The sequence below is a fragment of the Prionailurus bengalensis genome, chromosome D3 (genome assembly GCF_016509475.1).
Source record: "Prionailurus bengalensis isolate Pbe53 chromosome D3, Fcat_Pben_1.1_paternal_pri, whole genome shotgun sequence".
Taxonomy (NCBI): domain Eukaryota; kingdom Metazoa; phylum Chordata; class Mammalia; order Carnivora; family Felidae; genus Prionailurus; species Prionailurus bengalensis.
Window position 1 is genome coordinate 35,845,078 of NC_057356.1, and position 19,875 is coordinate 35,864,952.

Below are 19,875 nucleotides of genomic sequence, written 5' to 3' on the forward strand. Positions count from 1 at the left end.
TTGAGAAAGAGTATGAGCAGGGAAGAGAGAGAGAGAGAAAGAGAGAGAGAATCTCACGCAGTGTGGAGCCTGATGACACGAGGCTTGATCCCACAACCCAGGGATCATGACCTCATCTGAAATCAAGAGTGGAATGGTCAACCTACTGAGCCACCCAGGTGCCCCCAATATACAATGTTTATGTGCACAACTTGATGAGTTTCAACATACGCATACACGTGGTATCATCACTATTTCCAAGATAACAGACATATCCAATGCCTCTCCAAGTTTCCTGTGTCCCTTTTTCTTTGTTTTTGTAGTAAGAACACTTAATGTAAGATCTACCATCTGAACAAATTAAGTGCACAAAACTGTATTGTTAACTGTATAAGCACTATTTTGCATAGCAGACCTCCAGAACTTATTTATCTAGCGTAACCAAAACTTTGTACCCATTGAACATCAACTCCCCATTTCTCCCTCTTCCCAGCCCTTGGCAACCACTATGGCATTTCTCTGCTTATATGAATTTGACTATTTTGGATAATTCATAGAAGTAGAATCATGGATTCTGTGACTGGCTTATATGATGTTCTCCAGGTTCATCCATGTTGTAAATGGCAGGGTTTCCTTCTTTTTTAAGGCTGACCAAGAATCTTAAGCAACAACCCCTTTATGGTTTCTGCCCCAGTATTTCACTTCTAGGCTAATCTCCAGGCTACCTTTGCTGCTGAGGGTCAATCTCACAATGTCAACCTTTTCTATGAAGTAATGGGTTAGCTGAGTGGATTAAGCATCTGTCTCTTTCACCTTGGGTTGTGATTCCAGGGTCATGGGATCGAGCCCTGTGTCAGGCTCTGTGCTGGTAGTGTGGAACCTGCTTGGGATTCTCTCTCTCCCTCTCTTTCTGCCCCTCCCTACCCCCTCTCTCAAAATAAATTGAAGGGACACATGCACCACGATGTTTATAGCAGCACTAGCAACAACAGCCAAGTTATGGAGAGAGCCTAAATGTCCACCCACTGATGAATGGATAAAGAAGATGTGGTTTATATATACAAGGGAATACTACTCAGGGATCAAAAAGAATGAAACCTTGCCATTTGCAACAATGTGGATGGAACTAGAGTGTATTATGCTAAGCGAAATAAGTCAGAGGAAGACAAATATAATATGATTTCACTTATGTGGAATTTGAGAAACACAACAGATGAACATAGGGGAAGGGAAGGAAAACTAAGATAAAAACAGAGAGGGTGGCAAACCATAAGACACTCTTGAGTACAGAGAACAAACTGAGGGTTGCTGGAGGGGAGGTGGGTGGGGGGATGGGCTAAATGGGTGATGGGCATTAAGGAGAACACTTGGGATGAGCTCTGGGTGTTACATGTAAGTGACAAATCACTGGGTTCTACTGAAACCAATACTATACTGTATGTTAACTAACTTGAATTTAAATAAATAAATTTAAAAAAACTAGGAAGTTATACCAACTTACTTCATAAGGTTAAAGTGACAATTAATGAGATGACACATGCAAATCAAAGTACATAATAAATTATAAACTTTTACTTAAAAAAAAAAAAGGGGCGCCTGGGTGGCGCAGTCGGTTGAGCGTCCGACTTCAGCCAGGTCACGATCTCGCGGTCTGTGAGTTCGAGCCCCGCATCAGGCTCTGGGCTGATGGCTCGGAGCCTGGAGCCTGTTTCTGATTCTGTGTCTCCCTCTCTCTCTGCCCCTCCCCCGTTCATGCTCTGCCTCCCTCTGTCCCAAAAATAAATAAACTTTGAAAAAAAAAAAAAAAAGAACTAACAGATTCTTGAGTTGAGCAGAGCCATGGAGTTGACCCTCTTATAAAACAAAGCAATTGCACCCTGTGTATTTCTCCTTTATAAATTTCACTTTGGAAATAATCCTATAGCGTACCACTACCTAGGTTATAACTGCTTAAGTATTTCCCGCGTTAATAAAAACAGCTCTCGTGACCAGTTCCTACAGATAAAGTCATACAAGACTTCAGGGGGAAGACGACGATCTCTATTTGGCAGGTTCAGAAACAGAGAGGCAGGAAAGTAAAATCTAAGCAGGAGGAGATGGTGGAATGCCAAGCTCAGGACTGCATCCAGTGGCTTATGTTTTTCAGAGTCAATGTTCTAGAGCTAGGGAATGCAGTCGCGTCTAATGCAGCACCCATTGTGTTTTGACACCCAGCAACAAGTGTTCTCGCGCTTAGAGGTGTTTTCATGTGCTCAATATAGCCAGATAACAACTGCTTTTAAATCCTGAGTGCCTTGCCTGTCTGTTGCTATCGCAACAAATGAAAGCAATTCAGTCTATGTTTACTGATAATTTATAAGCAAGTGCAGCAAGCGACAGGAGGAGGTGTCGTAGTTAACGTTTGCTAAAGTACACACAATACTTCAAAAGCCTATTCTGGCCTTACTCCACGTTACCAACTGAGCCAGGAACATGTGGCCGTGGAGGCGGACGGCCGACTTACCCTTCCCACTTCCACGAGGTTGGTCACCATTATGATGCTTGCGGTGTTTTCGTGCCACACCATCCTCCAGAAGTCATAGATGGTCTCCTGCATTGGTCCTGCAGCAAAACAGAACACAGACTTTTTTTTTTTTCTCTTTGTAAGTTTGCAACTGGCCAATTTCTGGGGCTTGCAAATAAACCTATCAAGGCTCGCATGCAGTCCCCTCACTTTTATAGATGGACTTAGCTCTCCTTTCTAGTACCGATGCTAGTGTTGATGGGTGCCCTTGCTCAAACAGCACCTCCAGAGATACTGAATTTTTCATGCATGGTTGAATTTTCGCATGTCATCAAACGTCTCTGCATTTGAGCTCTTTTTACCTCTCTTAAACGACTGCTGTGAAAGAAAGTTATTTCTCCATCATTTAGCTATTTATCTCCATAATACTCAAGAGTGAAATTTTAAAAAATGGATAACATCACTCTTCCTGCTAACAATTGGCAGATATCCCAGGGAAATGGGATATAGAATGAAATGAGCCTCTGTAGGAAAAATGGCCTCTTCTTGTTTCTAATATTTTTCTTATTCTGTGCCATCTGTCAAATTAATCCTTTTTTTTTTCCACCTGACTTCCAAAAGTGAGAGAGAAATTCGACTTTTAAGCAGATGTACTTCCTGTCACTGAACGTGATCAGTACCTCCTTGCTCAACTCCCGGGATCTGAGTATTCCAAAGCTCTTTCTTATGGACCCGGGAAAAAGGGGAGGGGGGAGGCGGGCATTACAAAATGCCAGTTCTATCGAAGCAGGTACAGGAAGTTGGAATATAACATTTCTTCGAAACCAGATTTGCAAAAACCCTAATCTCTACTTGATGCTCGTGCATGTCTGAGGGTAACAGTACAAATCTTTAAAGAACAAGGAGCAATGCAAGGAAACGAGAGGAGCACAACCTCAAAGGCACAAGAGCCACATGATACGTGGGGAATCGTACAAATGGTCAGGCACATGCCGGGACCAGGACCCGGTTGTACTATAGGATCTTGACAGTGCAGATTACTGGATCTGGAACTCAAATATCTGACTTTGAGATCTGCCTCTACCTTTTCACTGGCTGTGTGATTTTGGACGAGTTAGCCACTGTAAGCTTCAGCGTTTTCATCTTTCTTGGTCTACATGCTGATTTCAATGACACATCTCAGGGTTATTTTGAGGAGTCGTGGAGTTAATGCATACCTAGGCATTTTATAAATAGCAAAGCATGAACACGAAGACAAGGTGTGTTCAAAGATATTTATAAGTGGTCCTTCCTTGGCTAAGGCTTGGACACTGAGTAATGGTGGCACAGCCGGGGCCCCCCCTTCAGGTACCTCCCATTCATCTTGACCAATTATCAGCTGGTTCTTGGGTAATTTTTCTTCTCCAGTTTCACCATCAAAACCTCCCTGCCTTCTGTCTACAACACAAGCTTCTATCATTCCTCCTTGCTGCTCTGACTACACGCTCACCCTTCCCGGGAAAACTGACTCCACCTCCTGATGTCTCTGTGTCTTGTCCCCTGATGGGTCCAGGCCCGCCACCTCTCATGAAGCTGTGCCCCGCCATTTCAGCCCACGCACGTGCCATTCTCCTGAGGTATGGGCTGAGGATTTCAACGACTTCAATCTAAGGTTACAGAGGGGACACGTAAACACTGGATCCCATCCATCACTACGTTTGTAGCCTGTGGACAGGAGCATTCATTGTGTCCTGAACCGCTTGTCGCTTATTCACAAGAACAAATATACCCTGAGTCTATCTTTGTATACACAGATAGCCTTCCCAACATGACTCCCCTCCCCCTCCGCAAAGAGGCGGCCCAGGCACTTTCTGCTTCCTTCACTAGATACACGGGCCTGAGCCACCTAGTCTGCAAGTTGCAGAAAGAGTTCTGATGACCATGGCTGTGGTGGATGAGTCAGATGTTCCAGCATTGTGGATGGCATGTGCCTGCAGAAGAAAAGCCACGTCTCCCTTCCGTGCCCAACAGGAGTCACTCCAGAGCTATTCCAGGCTGCGGGCCAGTTCCCAAGTGCAGCTCACTTCCCCTTTCTGAGCTTTAGACTCCCTTGTGATTATTTAAGATCCCCCTGGAGGGAAACATGGCTGTGGCTGTGGTTTTACTACAATTTCCTTAGTGCCTTATGGAACACCTGGGACATAGCAGGAGCTCAGTGAATAAGTGAAAAAGAAGTGAGCCTATATGCTTATGTATAAATTGTATTATTTACTATTAAACATACTAAAACATATCTCAGGATTAAGGAATATTAATAGATCATATTTACATGATTTCCTTCCTCGACTTCTATTTTGGAGACTATCTATAGAAGCTGGAAAGCACATCGGCTTCACTCCTTTCCAGTTCATTGAAAGGGGGCATCTTCTGCAAGGGGCTCTTCGGAATGTGTGAGAGCAGTGCTCAGGCAGGCCTCAGAGTGCTGTGACTGGACTACTGCTCCCAACCACCAACCAAGTCCCTCCTCTGTTTCCCAGACTCAAGGCTTTGCCTCTCAACTCAGTCCATTTCCCTAGGTAACCAGAGTGCCGTCCTGGCCTCCAGTAACTGTTCCCTACCGAGGGCAGTGGTTCTCAACTCTAGCTGCAGGTTACGATTATTGTGTAGCTTTTAAAAAATTCTGAGATCCTTGGGGCGCCTGGGTGGCGCAGTCAGTTAAGTGTCCGACTTCAGCCAGGTCACGATCTCGCGGTCCGTGAGTTCGAGCCCCGCGTCAGGCTCTGTGCTGATGGCTCAGAGCCTGGAGCCTGTTTCCGATTCTGTGTCTCCCTCTCTCTCTGCCCCTCCCCCATTCATGCTCTGTCTCTCTCTGTCCCAAAAATAAATAAACGTTGAAAAAAAAAATTCTGAGATCCAAGGTGCCTGGGTGACTCAGTCGGCTGGGCGTCTGACTCTTGGTTATCGGCTCAGGTCATAATCTCATGGTTTGTAAGTTTGAGTCCTGTGTCCCCTCTGCACTGACAGCGTGGAACCTGCTTGGGATTCTCTCTCACTTCCTCTCTCTCTGCCCCTCCCCTGTGCTCTCTCCCAAAATATTTAAATGTTTAAATTTAATGTTTAAAAATCTGTTTTTATGTTAAAAAAACATGTTTAAAAAATATGTTAAAAAACATTGTTTAATGTTAAAAAATTTTTTTAATGTTTAAAAATGTTTAAGAAATGTTTAAAAATTTCTGAGCTCTGGGAAGCTTGGGTGGCTCAGTGGGTAAACGTCTGACTTCAGCTCAGGTCATGATCTCACAGCTCGTGAGTTCAAGCCCCGCGTCGGGCTCTGTGCTGACAGCTCAGAGCCTGGAGCCTGATTCAATTCTGTGTCTCCCTCTCTCTTTGCCTCTCCCCCACTCATTCTCTGTCTCCCTCTAGCTCAAAAATAAATAAACATTAAAAAAAATTCAAAAAAAATTCTGAGAGCCTAACCCAAAAGACTGATTTAATTGGTCTGGGGTGAGGTTAGGTCTGGGTGTATTTTCAAATCTCTCCTGGTGGAGAACCACGGATCCAGAGCATCAGGAACATTCGGCTCTACCTTTTGACCTATCAGGTGGTCTCATATGGAGGAGGTGAATTGCGGAACACCGAAGATTTGTTTTGAATCTACTAATTAGTCTAACTCTGTGTACCAGCAATTTGAATGGAGGAATCCCATTTCTCTCTGATTTAGAAGGAACTTCGTACATAAAATGTCGTCTAGAAACATGGCTGTATCACTTCACCAAGGGGGCTCAGAGGCTATGAAGGTGATAGGGGTTTTTAATGTTTACATAACTACACATGGGTTAACTTTAAAATTAAGGGCATTTATAAGCATTAGTGGTTCGCTTGGGTGATTATATAAATGGTATTCTTGATGATTTTCTTACTTGCTGCCTTAAAAAAAAGATTGGGATAGACTAAAAAAAAAACAATTAGGATGATAGAAAAATTAGACTAAAAAAAAGACTGGGCTAGAAAAATGAAATAGGTGATGTTCTTTTCAATGCTAAAATTACAATCAGTATCCAGAGGAACTGTAACAGTTTGGGCTAGTATCTGACAATGAATTTGAACACAAAGATTATTCTGAGTTGATCCCAGGAAGAAAAAAACATGCAAGGAGAGGGTCCCCATCTCCCCCGGTGTAGTTTTGGCTTGGTTTCCTGGTCTCTTCTCCCCTTCACGTGTGTGCCACTGTGCTGTCATTTGAGAGCAGCCCCCTTTCTGACACACCACATGACCTCCCTGATCTGGTGACCATGGCGGTTCACCAACAAAACTGTTCGGGGGTGGGCACCGGAGAGTTTTGTCCTCTTGACTAATGATGCAAGATATTTTCGTGAATGTTCATTCAAATCTTGGTTTGTGTTTTCATGCTTTTTTTGGAGGGGAAGGGGACTAAAGGAAGAAGGAAGGCACCTGAGTTTAAGGTTTTTAAAAAAAATTTTTTTTAACGTTTATTTATTTTTGAGACAGAGACAGAGCATGAATGGGGGAGGGTCAGAGAGAGAGAGAGAGAGAGAGGGAGACACAGAATCTGAAGCAGGCTCCAGGCTCTGAGCTGTCAGCACAGCCTGATGAGGGGCTCGAACTCACGGACCGTGAGATCATGACCTGGGCCTAAATTGGATGCTTAACCGACTGAGCCACCCAGGCGCCCCGGAATTTAAGGTTTTTAATGCAAAACTGATCAGTCCTGTTTTTCTTTTCTTTTTGAAATTATTCCAATTACACTGAATAATGTATTTCAAATTATTTCCCAAGACACAAATAAATTATGACTCAGAGATACATGTCTTCTAACAAAAATCAAAAAGCATGCCAGAGGCCAGCACAGGACAGGCTTTACCGATACCAAGATCCACTCCCTTTGATTTTGGTAGCTCCTGGTGGGGTCTGAGTGACCTTGGTCACCATGAGCCTCCAGATAAATGCCCGGGATACAAGGCGGTTATCCCTGGCACCTGTGCCCTGGCAGAGCTGAGATTTAGGGCAGAACACCAGGGGAGAGTCAGTATTCCTCTGCCTTTGTTGTCTGTCTCCCAGAAGCTGGTGTGGCACATGCCCTTACCACGAGGACAAATATAGAGAGGTCACTGGGGATTGCTTCCAGGGTGGACAAACAACTAAATTCCCAAGACAAGGAATCTACAGAGGTAGACAAAGGACTCCGGAAAACCTCCTTCGCTCGAGGGACGAACGGCTGTGACCGACAGTCCCAGGATCTGATTTCCGCAGTGTGTGTCTGGGTGGGAGCCTCTGAGATTGCTGTGGCTGCATTTTACTGATGTTTGCACAACAGGCGAGAAAGGTCTTCCCACCAGTTGTCCCCCTAGGGACTCAAGCAAGTGCAAGGGAAGGTCTCAAAATTTCACGAATATCAGGCCGATAATACATTGTTTCCCTCACAATGCTGGACTCATGTGGACCTCTGCCGAGAAGAAAATGTGTGCAGGGGCCATTCCTACCACCACCGAGCCCGGAAGGAACAACAACAACAACAACAACAACAATAAAAAGGTCAGGAGGGACTAGAGCACAATAAAAAAAAAAATTAAAAGCAATGACAAGCATCAATGAAAGACATTCAAGGATGGGCTCTATTGAGTAAGGTGAGTTCTTCAGTTCATGGAAAGTGAGCGATATTAAAAAAATCGTAATTTCAAATCTTGAGAGAAGACTTGTATCCCTCTTCTTCATGTTCTAATTTCTATATGGTGTGTTTTCTGTGTTAACCAGAACCGCCAAGAAATCAAGGTCCTTAAGCTCACAGTGGCATATTGGAGTGTTTTGAAGGGAAGAACGATAGTACAAATTCAAAATGTGATCCCGTCATGAACAGACTAATACCTAACCTCTTTTGGGCACCTGCTGTTTCTCAGGTCCCGTTTGAAGTAGTTTAACGTGTAGCATCTCATTAAAAAGTAACTCATTAAAAAGACTGCATTCCAGTGTAACAGGTGCATGTTACTGGAAGGAGAGGAGCCCCGGGGAAGTCAGGCAGATTGTCTGAGGGCACATGGCTCGTGGGTTGCAGAGCTGACATGTGAGGCCTTACCCCACTGTGTGACGCTGCCTCCGTGGCAATGTCAAAAGCGACTCAGAAGGGTTCTAACCGACAGGGGCGTGCACGCAGTCATCACGATCCCGGCAGGAGGATCACAGAAGAAAACCCACGTCGACCACCTGAAAACACCTCTTCAAACGCGCATAATTGTAATCAGGGTGATTCCTGCCTTCCAGCCTCCCATGGGTCCCCCTGCCACAGAATCAAATCCAACTTCTTGAGTATGGCCAGCCGCAGTCCCCTTCTCCACTGCCCCTACTTCTCCTAGGTCCTGAGCTGCCAGCAGTCGGGAGCATTTGCAGGGCAGAAGCCCTCCTCCGATTGCTCTCCGTCTCGGCTTGGCCCACTGAAGGTCACCTCGTCAGGCAAGTGTTCCGAGACCCAAACCATGGCTCCTTGTTTCTTCATACATTTACAGTCAGTTGCGATGCCAGTCTGTTCTTAATGTACGTCTTCCTTGGAGGTCTGTGAACGCGGACCTGCCCATTCGGGTCACAGTTTCTCTGTGCCCAATGGTCTCATACCTAGCTTGCTTCCCTCATTCGCACCCCCTTGCTGGCCCCTGGTGGGAATGTGAGCGTGCAGCCTGTATCTATAGGTGAGCACCCAGCCTGCTCTGTGCCAGGCACCCTTTGAGGTGTAGAAGGGTGCCAAGGTGAATTACAGAAGAATAGCCCCTACTTTCAAGGAGCTTGCAGTTGTAGAAGGTAGAGAAAAGTCAAGGACATATTACATTCTCATTTAAAGGGAAGTAAAGTAAGAATCCTAAGATACTTGCATTTCAAACTGAGCTATGCACACTTCTGGAGACACATGGAGATTTTCCATGGGGTACATGATTAGTTTTAAAAGGATTCATTTCTAGATACTTAAGTCTATACAGACGCCATCAACACTGATCTCCCCGAGAAGGAGCCCCCATGCACAATGGGCTTTCTTGCACTTGACAAAACTCTCACCCATCTCAAAGACTACTGTGGGGCACTGCTCAGGTCTGAAACAAAGCAACTGACTTAAATACTGACTCTGAAAAATCACAGGGCTTCCTGCCTCCTTTGTCTGAAACAAATTTCTATTATGGGTAAAACTTGATGTTAGAAATGGAGTATTTTTTTTAAATAAAGAGAAAACTTTATTTGTTAAACAATGTCATTGAAACCTGTATTTGATCATAGTAGAAGTCGGGGTGGGGCGCCTGGGTGGCCTAGTCGGTTAAGCGTCTGACTTCAGCTCAGGTTGTGATCTCATGACTCGTGAGTCTGAGCCACATGCTAGGCTCTCTGCTGACAGTTCAGAGCCTGGAGCCTGCTTCAGATTCTGTGCCTCCCTCTCTCCCTCTGCCCCTCCCCCACTCTCGCTCGCGCTCTCTCTCTCTCTCAAAAATAAATATTTAAAAAATTAAAAAAAAAGAAATCAGAGTAATTTGGTACATGTTGGGATACTCTGAATTCAGAACACTTGAAAGCAGTAGAGGCTGGTAACACTTATTCTTTTAAACGGAAGTGGAATGGGGCGCCTGGGTGGCTCAGTCGGTTGAGCGGCCGACTTCGGCTCAGGTCACGATCTCGCGGTCTGTGAGTTCGAGCCCCCGCATTGGGCTCTGTGCTGACAGCTTGGAGCCTGCAGCCTGTTTCGGATTCTGTGTCTCCCTCTCTCTGCCCCTCCCCCGTTCATGCTCTGTCTCTCTCTGTCTCAAAAATGAATAAACGTTAAAAAAAATTAAAAACAAATAAATGGAAGTGGAATGTCTGGCTTGAGTGCCATATTTTTCTGGATGAAACCCATGGTTGGAGGTTTCATGTGTTTTCTTTCAGGTTAGATATGCTTAAGTCTATAAAGCAGTCAAAATATATTTATCACATATCATAAAATGTTTATTCTAATTACATCAATCCTCATTTCATCTTAGAAAACATTTAATACTATCTCCTTTTAACAAGTAGGGAGTCCAGCTACCAGAAGGTCAAGTCCAGAGGGAGCCACTCAGCTCTCCTGCAGCAGGCAGACAGATGTGTGCCCACTGTGGAGGGACCTGTTTTATTTACTGAACAAAAACTCTCAAGAAACACGACTATGTCGAATCTGAACAGCAAACAAAGAGTAAATAGATAACGCAATGAGTAATGAGAAAGGCAGATTTTAAATATCTTAGTCTAGGTGTATCAAAAAATGTTGAACTGTTCCAAGGATGGCTCCCTGGACATGTAGGTGGCTGGCAGAGACCAGCAGTGGAAATGTCCAGGCAGTGTGGAAATGTCTGGAATCCCAAAGACAGTGGTGGCATGGCTCCACATGGTGATTCCTCCGCAGCGTGTGGCGTATGGGGGTAGGGAGGTCAGAACAGTGGTGGGCAGGGTGACCGGCCTCTGGATGGCCTTGCACAGCTGGCACACTCAAGGTGACCTAGTGCAGAGATGGGGATCCCATCTGAATCAGACCGGGGAAACGGGCTGCCCTTGGAGGGCGGTTGTGGACAACACTGAGCTGCTGTCCCTGGTGCAAAGGAGCTGAGGGCCTTGGGCTGGAAAGTAAAGGGGACTTGGGAAGCAGGATGAAAAAGATAGTGAACAATTAAATGAGGGGCAGTGATGAGCCCCTCGGGCCAGGTGTGTCTTATGTGTACTGTCTCGTTTACGCATCTCTGCAACTGTGTACTTTTCTATTTTAAGATGAGAACCAGGCTTAGGAGAATAAGTGCCTATTTGTTTGTTTTTAGGTATTTTTGAGAGAGAGAGAGAGAGAGAGAGAGAGAGACAGAATGATAGGGGGGTCGCGGAGAGAGGGAGAGAGGGAGACACAGAATTGGAAGCAGGCTCCAGGTTCTGAGCTGTCAGCACAAAGCATGACATGAGGCTTGAACTCACGAACCACAAGATCATGACCTGAGCAGAAGTCGGATGCTAACCGACTGAGCCACCTGGGCGCCTTTGAAGCTGGGATTCCAACTCAGGTCAATACAATTGCACTTAAAAAAAAACAACTTTATTTTTGGCAGAGAGGGAGACAGGGCATGAGTGGGGGAGGGACAGAGAGAGAGAGACAGACAGAGAGGGGGAGAGAGAGAACCCCAAGCATGCTCCACACTGTCAGCACAGAGCCCAATGTGAGGCTCCATCCCATGAACCGTGAGACCATGACCTGAGCTAAAATCAAGTACTGGATGCTTAACTGACTGAGCCACCCAGGCGCCCTACACTTTTTAAATTTCAGAATGACCTCAACAGACCGGGGTGGAAGGCTCGTTTGTGAACATCAGTTCTCCACCTATGTGACATGACTGGTCCTGGGCGTGGGAGGGGGGCTGTGTCTGGTGTGGGGTACACACCGAATGGTGGAAGTACAGAGGGAGAGGGCAGGGAACCTAAGGGCAAAGTGGCTGCAGAAAACCGAGAAGCCCTTGCTTTGGGCACGGGCCTGGCTTGGGTTCGGTCAAGTCCTTCAGCATCCAGTTCATTCCATTAGGACAGACGGCCACTGAAGGTGGAATACGAATGTGGAAAAAGACAAGCCTAGGATTTATGCATTTATTTTAAAGCTCTTGCTCATAAATAAAAGTGGGCCTAAATTTTTGATCCATTATTGTTATTGTTGCTGCTGGCAATAATCTAGAATAAGTATTATGGAGTCAGTTATTCAACATTCAGAGCATTAGATGTCCCTTCAGTGGTTTCTGAATAAGTTTTTATTAGAAAACTTTATGTGATTTTTCAGTATGATAGTTCTGTAATACATCTATAATTTTACATTGAGTAGCTTTTCATTTGTAGCCGTAGTGAAATGTAAAAGGTAAAATATGCCACCATGTCTTACGGACTGAATCTGCCTCGTGTATCACAAAAACGATAATGGTGACACAGAAAACAGTCAGCTTCTGCATTAATAATCCTTAACAATACTTACTTGATAGGTGCATTTGCTCTCCCCTGAGGCTACTTATGTTAAAATCATGGAATTTTTATGAATAATTTTTGGTTTCAGCTGCAGAAAGTGGAAACCGAAGTTGAGACGGCTGGGTGCATGAGATGTGATCTGCTCATTTTCCTGAATTGCTAAGAATATCGCCCCCTCCCAGATATTACCGTTTTAAAGCAACAACAGAAATCAATGAAGAAATTAGGAGCAAACACTGGGGACTGTTGTGTGATGGGGACAACTTGGGAATACTTTCTTTAACTAAGTTCAAAAATATAACTGGTAGCAATGACAAAATAGGGTTTCCAAGGATAGCTCTTACGGGAAGCATTCTCTACGCCCAGAATTACAGGGTTCGGAATGTTCACCAGCCTACTGGAATTTTCACTCAGTGACAGCAAAAGAGAAAATTGGCATAAAGTACACCTTTTTAGAAGTAGTGTCAAAAGCGATGACTTAAATCACGCTGTTAAATAGCGTGCACGGCTCCTGATTTCGGTGGTTCTCGCACAAAGATAGATCCCTTCTTACCCTGGAGGAGGCTTCCCCACTGTGGGTCTTTCCCCTTTGCCTGGCCCACTCAGGTTAGCAGCTGCTTGCCAATTACCCTGTTTCTTCTAGATTGGCTCACAGGTGCGTGCTCCTCTTGCAACCTAAAATGAGGCACACGCTTCCTGCCATATCCATGAGCAACCATCCCATTCCCTAAAATTGGCCTTTCAGGCTGAAATCAGAGAGTGTGCCAACATTAACTGTGCAAATATTCGGGGCTTTCCCTAGACGATAAGCGTCGTGGAATGTGGGCTTCCAGGTAGGTGCATTACTAGAACATATGCCATCCTGACTGGACCCCAAAAGGTCACGTCGGGTTTAACTAAGAGAAAATTGGTACAAACCAAACCCTAATGGACAGGCCGCACGCAGATTCTAAAACAGCCCGGGAAGCCTCTGTCTGTGGGTCATAAGCCTTCCACCATCATCTCTTTATTTTTGGTTAGTAATGTGTCTTTTGTCTTACTCGGTTTAAAGAGTTACGAAATATTTAACGACAAAAAGTATAACGAATGATACAGTAGATATACTCTTTGCTATGTCTTAACAAAGAGATACATTTAATCGGTCCCAATTTTCTTCCTAAGAAATACAAGGCACTTGGTATTTTGAAATTCTAATCTCTACCTTCCCATTTTTCATATTCGTATTGTCTAGTATCTCAGTTCCCGTATGAGTCCATCCTACCTTCTTTGGTCATTATTACAGTTCCCTTCTTTTCCGTCGTAAATTTTTACATACCTTCACAGTTTTTATTGTGGTTTTCCTTAATTTATCCCTGCTAGGATACAATTCCTGCATTTCCACGCCAGTCTTAATTATGTCACAAGTCACAGCAAAAATAAAGCAGCACGTTTTGTTCAAAAAAAGGAAACTGAAAGCAAAATGAGTCAGGTATTCTGAGTGCTTTCTTCCTTTTCCCCTACCAGGAATTTAAAGACCTGGAAATAAGGAAATAAATGAAAATAGTGGCTTCGTCACCTAAGTTTGTCATAATATTTTTAGAAGTTTTCTTTCCTTAATAAGAGCCACACGTGTTAAAATTAACCTAAATAAAGCATTTCGAAAAAAAAATCTATACGATCACCCTTGGGAGTCTTCAAATAAGTTATTTTCGACACACAAGCATGTACACACTTTTAACCATTTAGATAAATTTGTGGAATGCTAAAATCCCAAATCAAGTTTAAAGAATAACTTTGGCTTCTCTCATACCACATACGCCATATGATGACTTAAATTACAACCTTGGGTTTTGCTAAAGAAAAAAATACCAACATATTTTTCTCTATGAAAACGCTGGCACACAAACTCAAAACTAAAAAGGTTTCGAAAGTGATCGAAGTGTTCTAAATGTGAAGCAAGCGTAGAAAAAAAATCTGTCTATATGTCAAACCTAAGTGGAATAAGGTGGGTCTAACTGTGTTGCTAGGAATTTTGTTTTGGAAACGTGTTAATAAATTATTGGTGAAAATATTTAATATCCTGTTTGCTTTCCCCTGGGTAAGTAGTGAGGCTTTGGGTGTGGGTCAGGGTAGAAGTCACCTTTACCTGAAGCCATGGGAAGGATTATTTGCGAGTGTAGTGTTTATGGTTTCTTGTCTGCATATAAATATTTCACTGGGTATCTCCATATATTTTAAAGAACATAACCATGGGGTGCCTGAGGCTCAGTCGGTTAAGCGTCCTGACTCTTGGTTTTGGCTCAGCTCATGATCTCACAGTTTCATGAGTTCGAGGCCCCCATCAGGCTCTGTGCTGACAGGTTGTACGTTGCTTGGTATTCTCTCTCTCCCTCTCTCTCTGCCCCTCCCCTGCTTACGTGGTCTCTGTCTCTCTCACAAATAAATAAACTTAAAAAATATTAAAGAGCATAACAGTGATACTGTTATGTAATTTAAAAAGAACAGTAATTCTTTAAACTCATCGTACACCCATTAACTATGGACTTCTCAGTCCTTTTCCTAAGCTGACACGCAGTGCTTGGGGACACCTGCATTTCCTGGGAATTTGCTGTGTGAAATGGATCTCAGAAGTGGTCTGCAGGAATTCCTTTTGCTTCAGCTCCACACTGCTCCTGGCTCTTCGGTGCAGATTGTAACTGACCACTTTTAGGCATCCGGTTAACCCCTAGCCAAGCAGGAGGTGGTACCCGTCTAACCAGCCCCACCCAACGCACAGGTTGAAGGAGGCCAAGAGCACCCATCGTTCCCTTTATTTCCCCCCTCTGCTCCTCTGTCATTGTTATTCTCTCTTCCATGAGATCATTTCTCAGCCCCATTGTTCTCCAGGAGTTTCTCGGCCTTACAAAACTCCTCTCTAAAATATCCTTATGTATTCTTATCTCAGAAAGTGGTCTGGACAAAGCCTGTTGCGAAGAAACCTGTCTGGCCTTTGCAATATGGCTGTTTTCACTGATTACAATCTGACCCTCTGTGTGCTTCAGGGAAGCCTTCAGAACACCAAGGCTGGTGTCCTTTGCTGCTATTGGAGCTGCTCAACTTCTGCAAGACTTCAACAATGGAAGGAGAATAGATTTCTCCAAGCTTGTGATACAGCTTATTGTCTTTCCAACCCATGTCTGTCTTTTGTTTAAAGATGATGATACTCTTTGCACTTTGGGGAGGATGCAGGATATTGGTGAAAATATAAGTGGTTCCCTTTGAGACATCCTTCTGGAAGGAAGCACTAATTCACGTAGAATTATTCATTTTTACGAAAACTATACGGGTACACACTATTCCTGGGTTAAACCCGAACTGCCTATGTGTTACTGAAAATGTGTCTCTTGGAATTCATGTACTGATAATGATAAGATAAGAATCATAGCTCATATTTATTGAATGGTTGCTCGCAAAGCTGGCATCTGAGCCTAGCCAGTCTAACTCTGGTATCCACGCTCGTTAGCCTCTCTTTTCCACTGCCTCTTGGACGGGAGAAGTCTTGTCCTAGTTACTGACATAAAAAGTGTTTGTTAGTATATGGAAGGAATTTTAGGACCCCAGTTTCAAAGATCTGATTGTGGCCATACTGCATAAGCAAAGGAATATGTGTGAATAAAACCAGCAAGGGGGTGACTCTTAGCGTGACTTGTACCTAAAACTAAAATGTTCCAAAGCATCTCTGGAAACTCCATTTACCTAGATGGAACCATTATGTGGATTTTGTTCTTTTGGGATGACAGCCAGCCCTCCTCTAAGAACCATGCCTTCCTAGCAGGTGCATAAACATTTTCGGCTCCCGGTGGTACCACTGTGAATGGGAAGGCAAAGGCTGCTATCATTCCTGACAGGGAAAGCTGAACGCTAAAGGCAGACAAATCAGATCTGAGTGACAGGGGTAAAGATTAGGCCTCCAAAGAGAAACTCTTATATAGAAAAGAATGAAAGGGTTGGTAGGCAGCGTGTGGCAATAATGCGCTCTACACTGCAGAGATAGAGGCCCCACTACCGGAGGGACCTTCGGTCCTTGATCCCTGGGAGGGCTTGTATGGCAATATTGCCTGAAGAGCTGGGAAGAGGCGCATGAGAAAGTGTTTGTAGCCTCAGAAGGGAGGAACGTGACAGATGTTCACACCACAAGAGCCTCTTGCTGGCTGAGTCACAGAGCATTCATCAGGCCTGTCTCCAAAGAGAACCCTCATAAACTCATCTTGAGTACTTGTTCATTCTGTGAAGAGGGGAACAGAGAGAAGGCAATCAAGGAGAAAAAAGAAGAATGGCGGCCCTCAGAATGGAGGGGTTTGGTGACCCACAGGATCTGGCTGCCTTCTGTCAAGGAGACATAAAGCAAAGGGAAAAACCTATATTCATATGCTTCAGGGGCCACTGGCAGAGAAATAAAAGCTTTCATTAGTCTCTAAATCCTTTAATTAAGCTTTTCTCAGTATACAAGTGGGATCTGCTTTTATTTAAGAAAAAAGAGAGTAACTCTAATAAATGAATAAAATAGAGAGAAGTTGATTCCCTAGACATAGCTCAGTGTAGGCAATCTCAAATTTTCAATGGCAGCACGGGGCACTGCATGAAGAAATTTCCAGAAGCATCCTTTTGAGTAAGAAGGCAAGAAACAAAAGCAACTTGCGATGGCCAGAAACTTCCTAAATTGTCTGCTGCACACTTCTTCAAAACTGTGTCGCTGTGTGATACAGGAACCTGATCGTGACAGGAAAGTGGTTCCAGTTCTGCACTGGGTCTCACTTTTTCACCTGCTATGGAGGATGGGTGAGGGAGAGAAATAGCCTAAAGTCATTCGCAAACCTGGTGTTCTTACAAAATCAGAGTAGCGACGGTTGTTTATTTATACACCAGCACGATGTAATTCCTGAGGTCACTGCTGTATTCCCAGCACGGTTGTGAGGCAGACACTTGGTAGGTTCACAGAAATATTTGTACAATTTTGGATAAATTAGGTCTGAGAGCGGGGCGCCTGGGTGGCGCAGTCAGTTAAGCGTCCGACTTCTGCCAGGTCACGATCTCGCGGTCCAGGAGTTCGAGCCCCGCGTCAGGCTCTGGGCTGATGGCTCGGAGCCTGGAGCCTGTTTCCGATTCTGTGTCTCCCTCTCTCTCTCTGCCCTTCCCCCGTTCATGCTCTGTCTCTCTCTGTCCCAAAAATAAATAAATGTTGAAAAAAAAATTAAAAAAAAAAAATTAGGTCTGAGAGCAATGTCTTTGCTTTGAAAGGGTCCATGATGTTGCAGGCCCAGGAAGGCAGCACCAGGGCCTGGAGCCCTGGGTATTCAGCCAGAGCTCTAGATTTTCAAAGGGCTGATCCTGGAAGAGAGATGTGACCTCCTATTGTTTCTTCGCTATTGAACAAAAAGGCCCTCAGGAGATCAGAAACACATTAGGTTTCTCCCATGTTGGACACTGCATGTAAATGTATGTCATCTGCATGTAAATCCGCATGTAAATCTATGTAAATATGAACGTCAGTCCACACAGTTTGCAAATACTTTTGTATACATGACTCATTGGGACAATATGGATGAAAGTGACTTACATCAAGTTTTGCTTTAAGGTCTGTTTCAATGACAAAACAGGGGAGCTGGGTTTCAAGACTTTTAGAATTTCTATCAGCTTGATAAGATTCTAGAATTTTCTACCTCAAATGAGCACCTGTAAATTATTCTTACAGATTTAAAAGGCATTTGAAACAATCCAAAACTGAGGGCTTGCTTGACAGCAGCATCATTTTTCTTCAAATTATTCTGTGTTAATTTATGTTCCATTACTCGAGGGACCTGTTTGCACTAAGGCATCTATAACAATAGGGTGGATGTCACCTACTGCAATCTATTTTTGGTTTTATCTTTTAATGTGCAACCTGTCTTTAAACGTTCTCACTACTAATGAGCGAGTTTATTAAGAGCATAGGGTGAGAAATGTCTATGGTCTGACCTTTTGGCTAATTGGCCAGTCTCTGTTGAAATTAATCTGGTGAAGAAAAATTATAGTTTCAAAGGAAGTTTGTAGATAGGCTGTTAATTGCAATTGTTCATTTTCCCTTGGAAAACTATGCATGGAGAGTAACATGCAGTGGACCCTGCATGGAGAATTTGGCACTGGGAATATGGAATATGTAGACCTCATGAGGGGTCACTGTTTGCCCAGGTATAAATGACACATCCTCAAAGCCTCCCTATTTCAAGTTGACAACTAGAGAATCCTCCATTTTACCAGGTAATACTTTTAAATCAACCTCAAAGAGGATATAGTAAGTCTACAACTCATTGGCAATATGGGAACAGCTTAGCTGGGCAGAACAATGTCGGGTAATGTACACACTGGTATCTGAAAGAATAAAAACCAAAGTTGCTTACTGAAGGCTTAGCTTTTGATTAAAACATTTTTTCCCCCTCTTTCAATGGTACTGCGAAATCATTTCAAGGGTTCATCTCCATCTGGAGGCCAGAATGCAGGAGACGAGAGCTTATTCATAGAGTGTCTAGAACTTGCATCAACACTGGGAAGTCTCTGCCCCACGTATGGGTTGCCAAGGAGAGTTAAGTATACCTACTCTAAGCACCATTATTGACTGCTTCAGAGGCTGGAGGGAGAATTTGGAATTGGGAAAACAGAAACCATATTTATCTTTCTGAGAATCCTTACTTAAAATGTTCAGACCACATGGAGTATGTGGCGGAAACGTAGAAGAAAAACAGATCAACGGCAAACAGAAGGAAGTCACTAGAGCAAAGCTTCAATTGTAGTGCGGTAGTTGAAGATTGGGTGCTGTTTCTGCTATAAGCCTTCGTTCTCCACATTTTGGTTATTTTCATGTAGAAGTCTGCTCCTCGCTCAGTCTCTGAAGGACATTATTTTTAGGCTTCTCTTTTTCAAATTATCAGTAAATAATAATCATGGACAGATAAAATTGATTATATAAAGTGCTTATGGAAGGTGGGATATGCAGAAGTAGGGTCAGGGCAGAGAGAAGCTAAGTTGTTTAACAGAATTGGACTATCTCCAGAAACACTGCCTTGATTGGCTGGCACATCGGAAGAAAAAGTGTTCATGAGAACTGGAGTTGACCAGCTGTAACTCTGGAAAGAAAGAGCCGCGGACGTTGGAGATCATGGTCCCCAAATCCACCCAGGTCAGTCCAAGCTGTGTCAGGCTGACATGAGATGTCCTTCTTGCCTGGTTGGAATGTTCTACTGCCTAACTGGTGTCTGGCCCAGTGACTCCCAATTCATTCATTCATTCATTCATTCATTCATTCATTCATTCCTTCCCTCACTCACTCATTCTTGTATTCTCACTGGGCATCTGCTTGGTGCCAGCTCTCCAGGCAGTGGGTATGTGCCTGTTGAATCAACAAATGAACTCTGTGGCCCTTCTTCTGATGC

The 19,875-nt window shown here is 44.0% G+C and overlaps 1 protein-coding gene across 10 annotated transcripts in view; it reads right to left on the reverse strand.

The window, feature by feature from the left end:
* Nucleotides 1–19,875, reverse strand: part of PTPRM (protein tyrosine phosphatase receptor type M) — a 798,103-nt gene that overhangs the window by 56,422 nt on the left and 721,806 nt on the right. For all 10 annotated transcript variants that reach the window (XM_043558322.1, XM_043558320.1, XM_043558321.1 and 7 more), the window contains one exon: nucleotides 2,483–2,580. In XM_043558322.1, coding sequence (XP_043414257.1) covers nucleotides 2,483–2,580 — 98 coding nt within the window. The remainder of the gene's footprint in view (nucleotides 1–2,482; nucleotides 2,581–19,875) is intronic.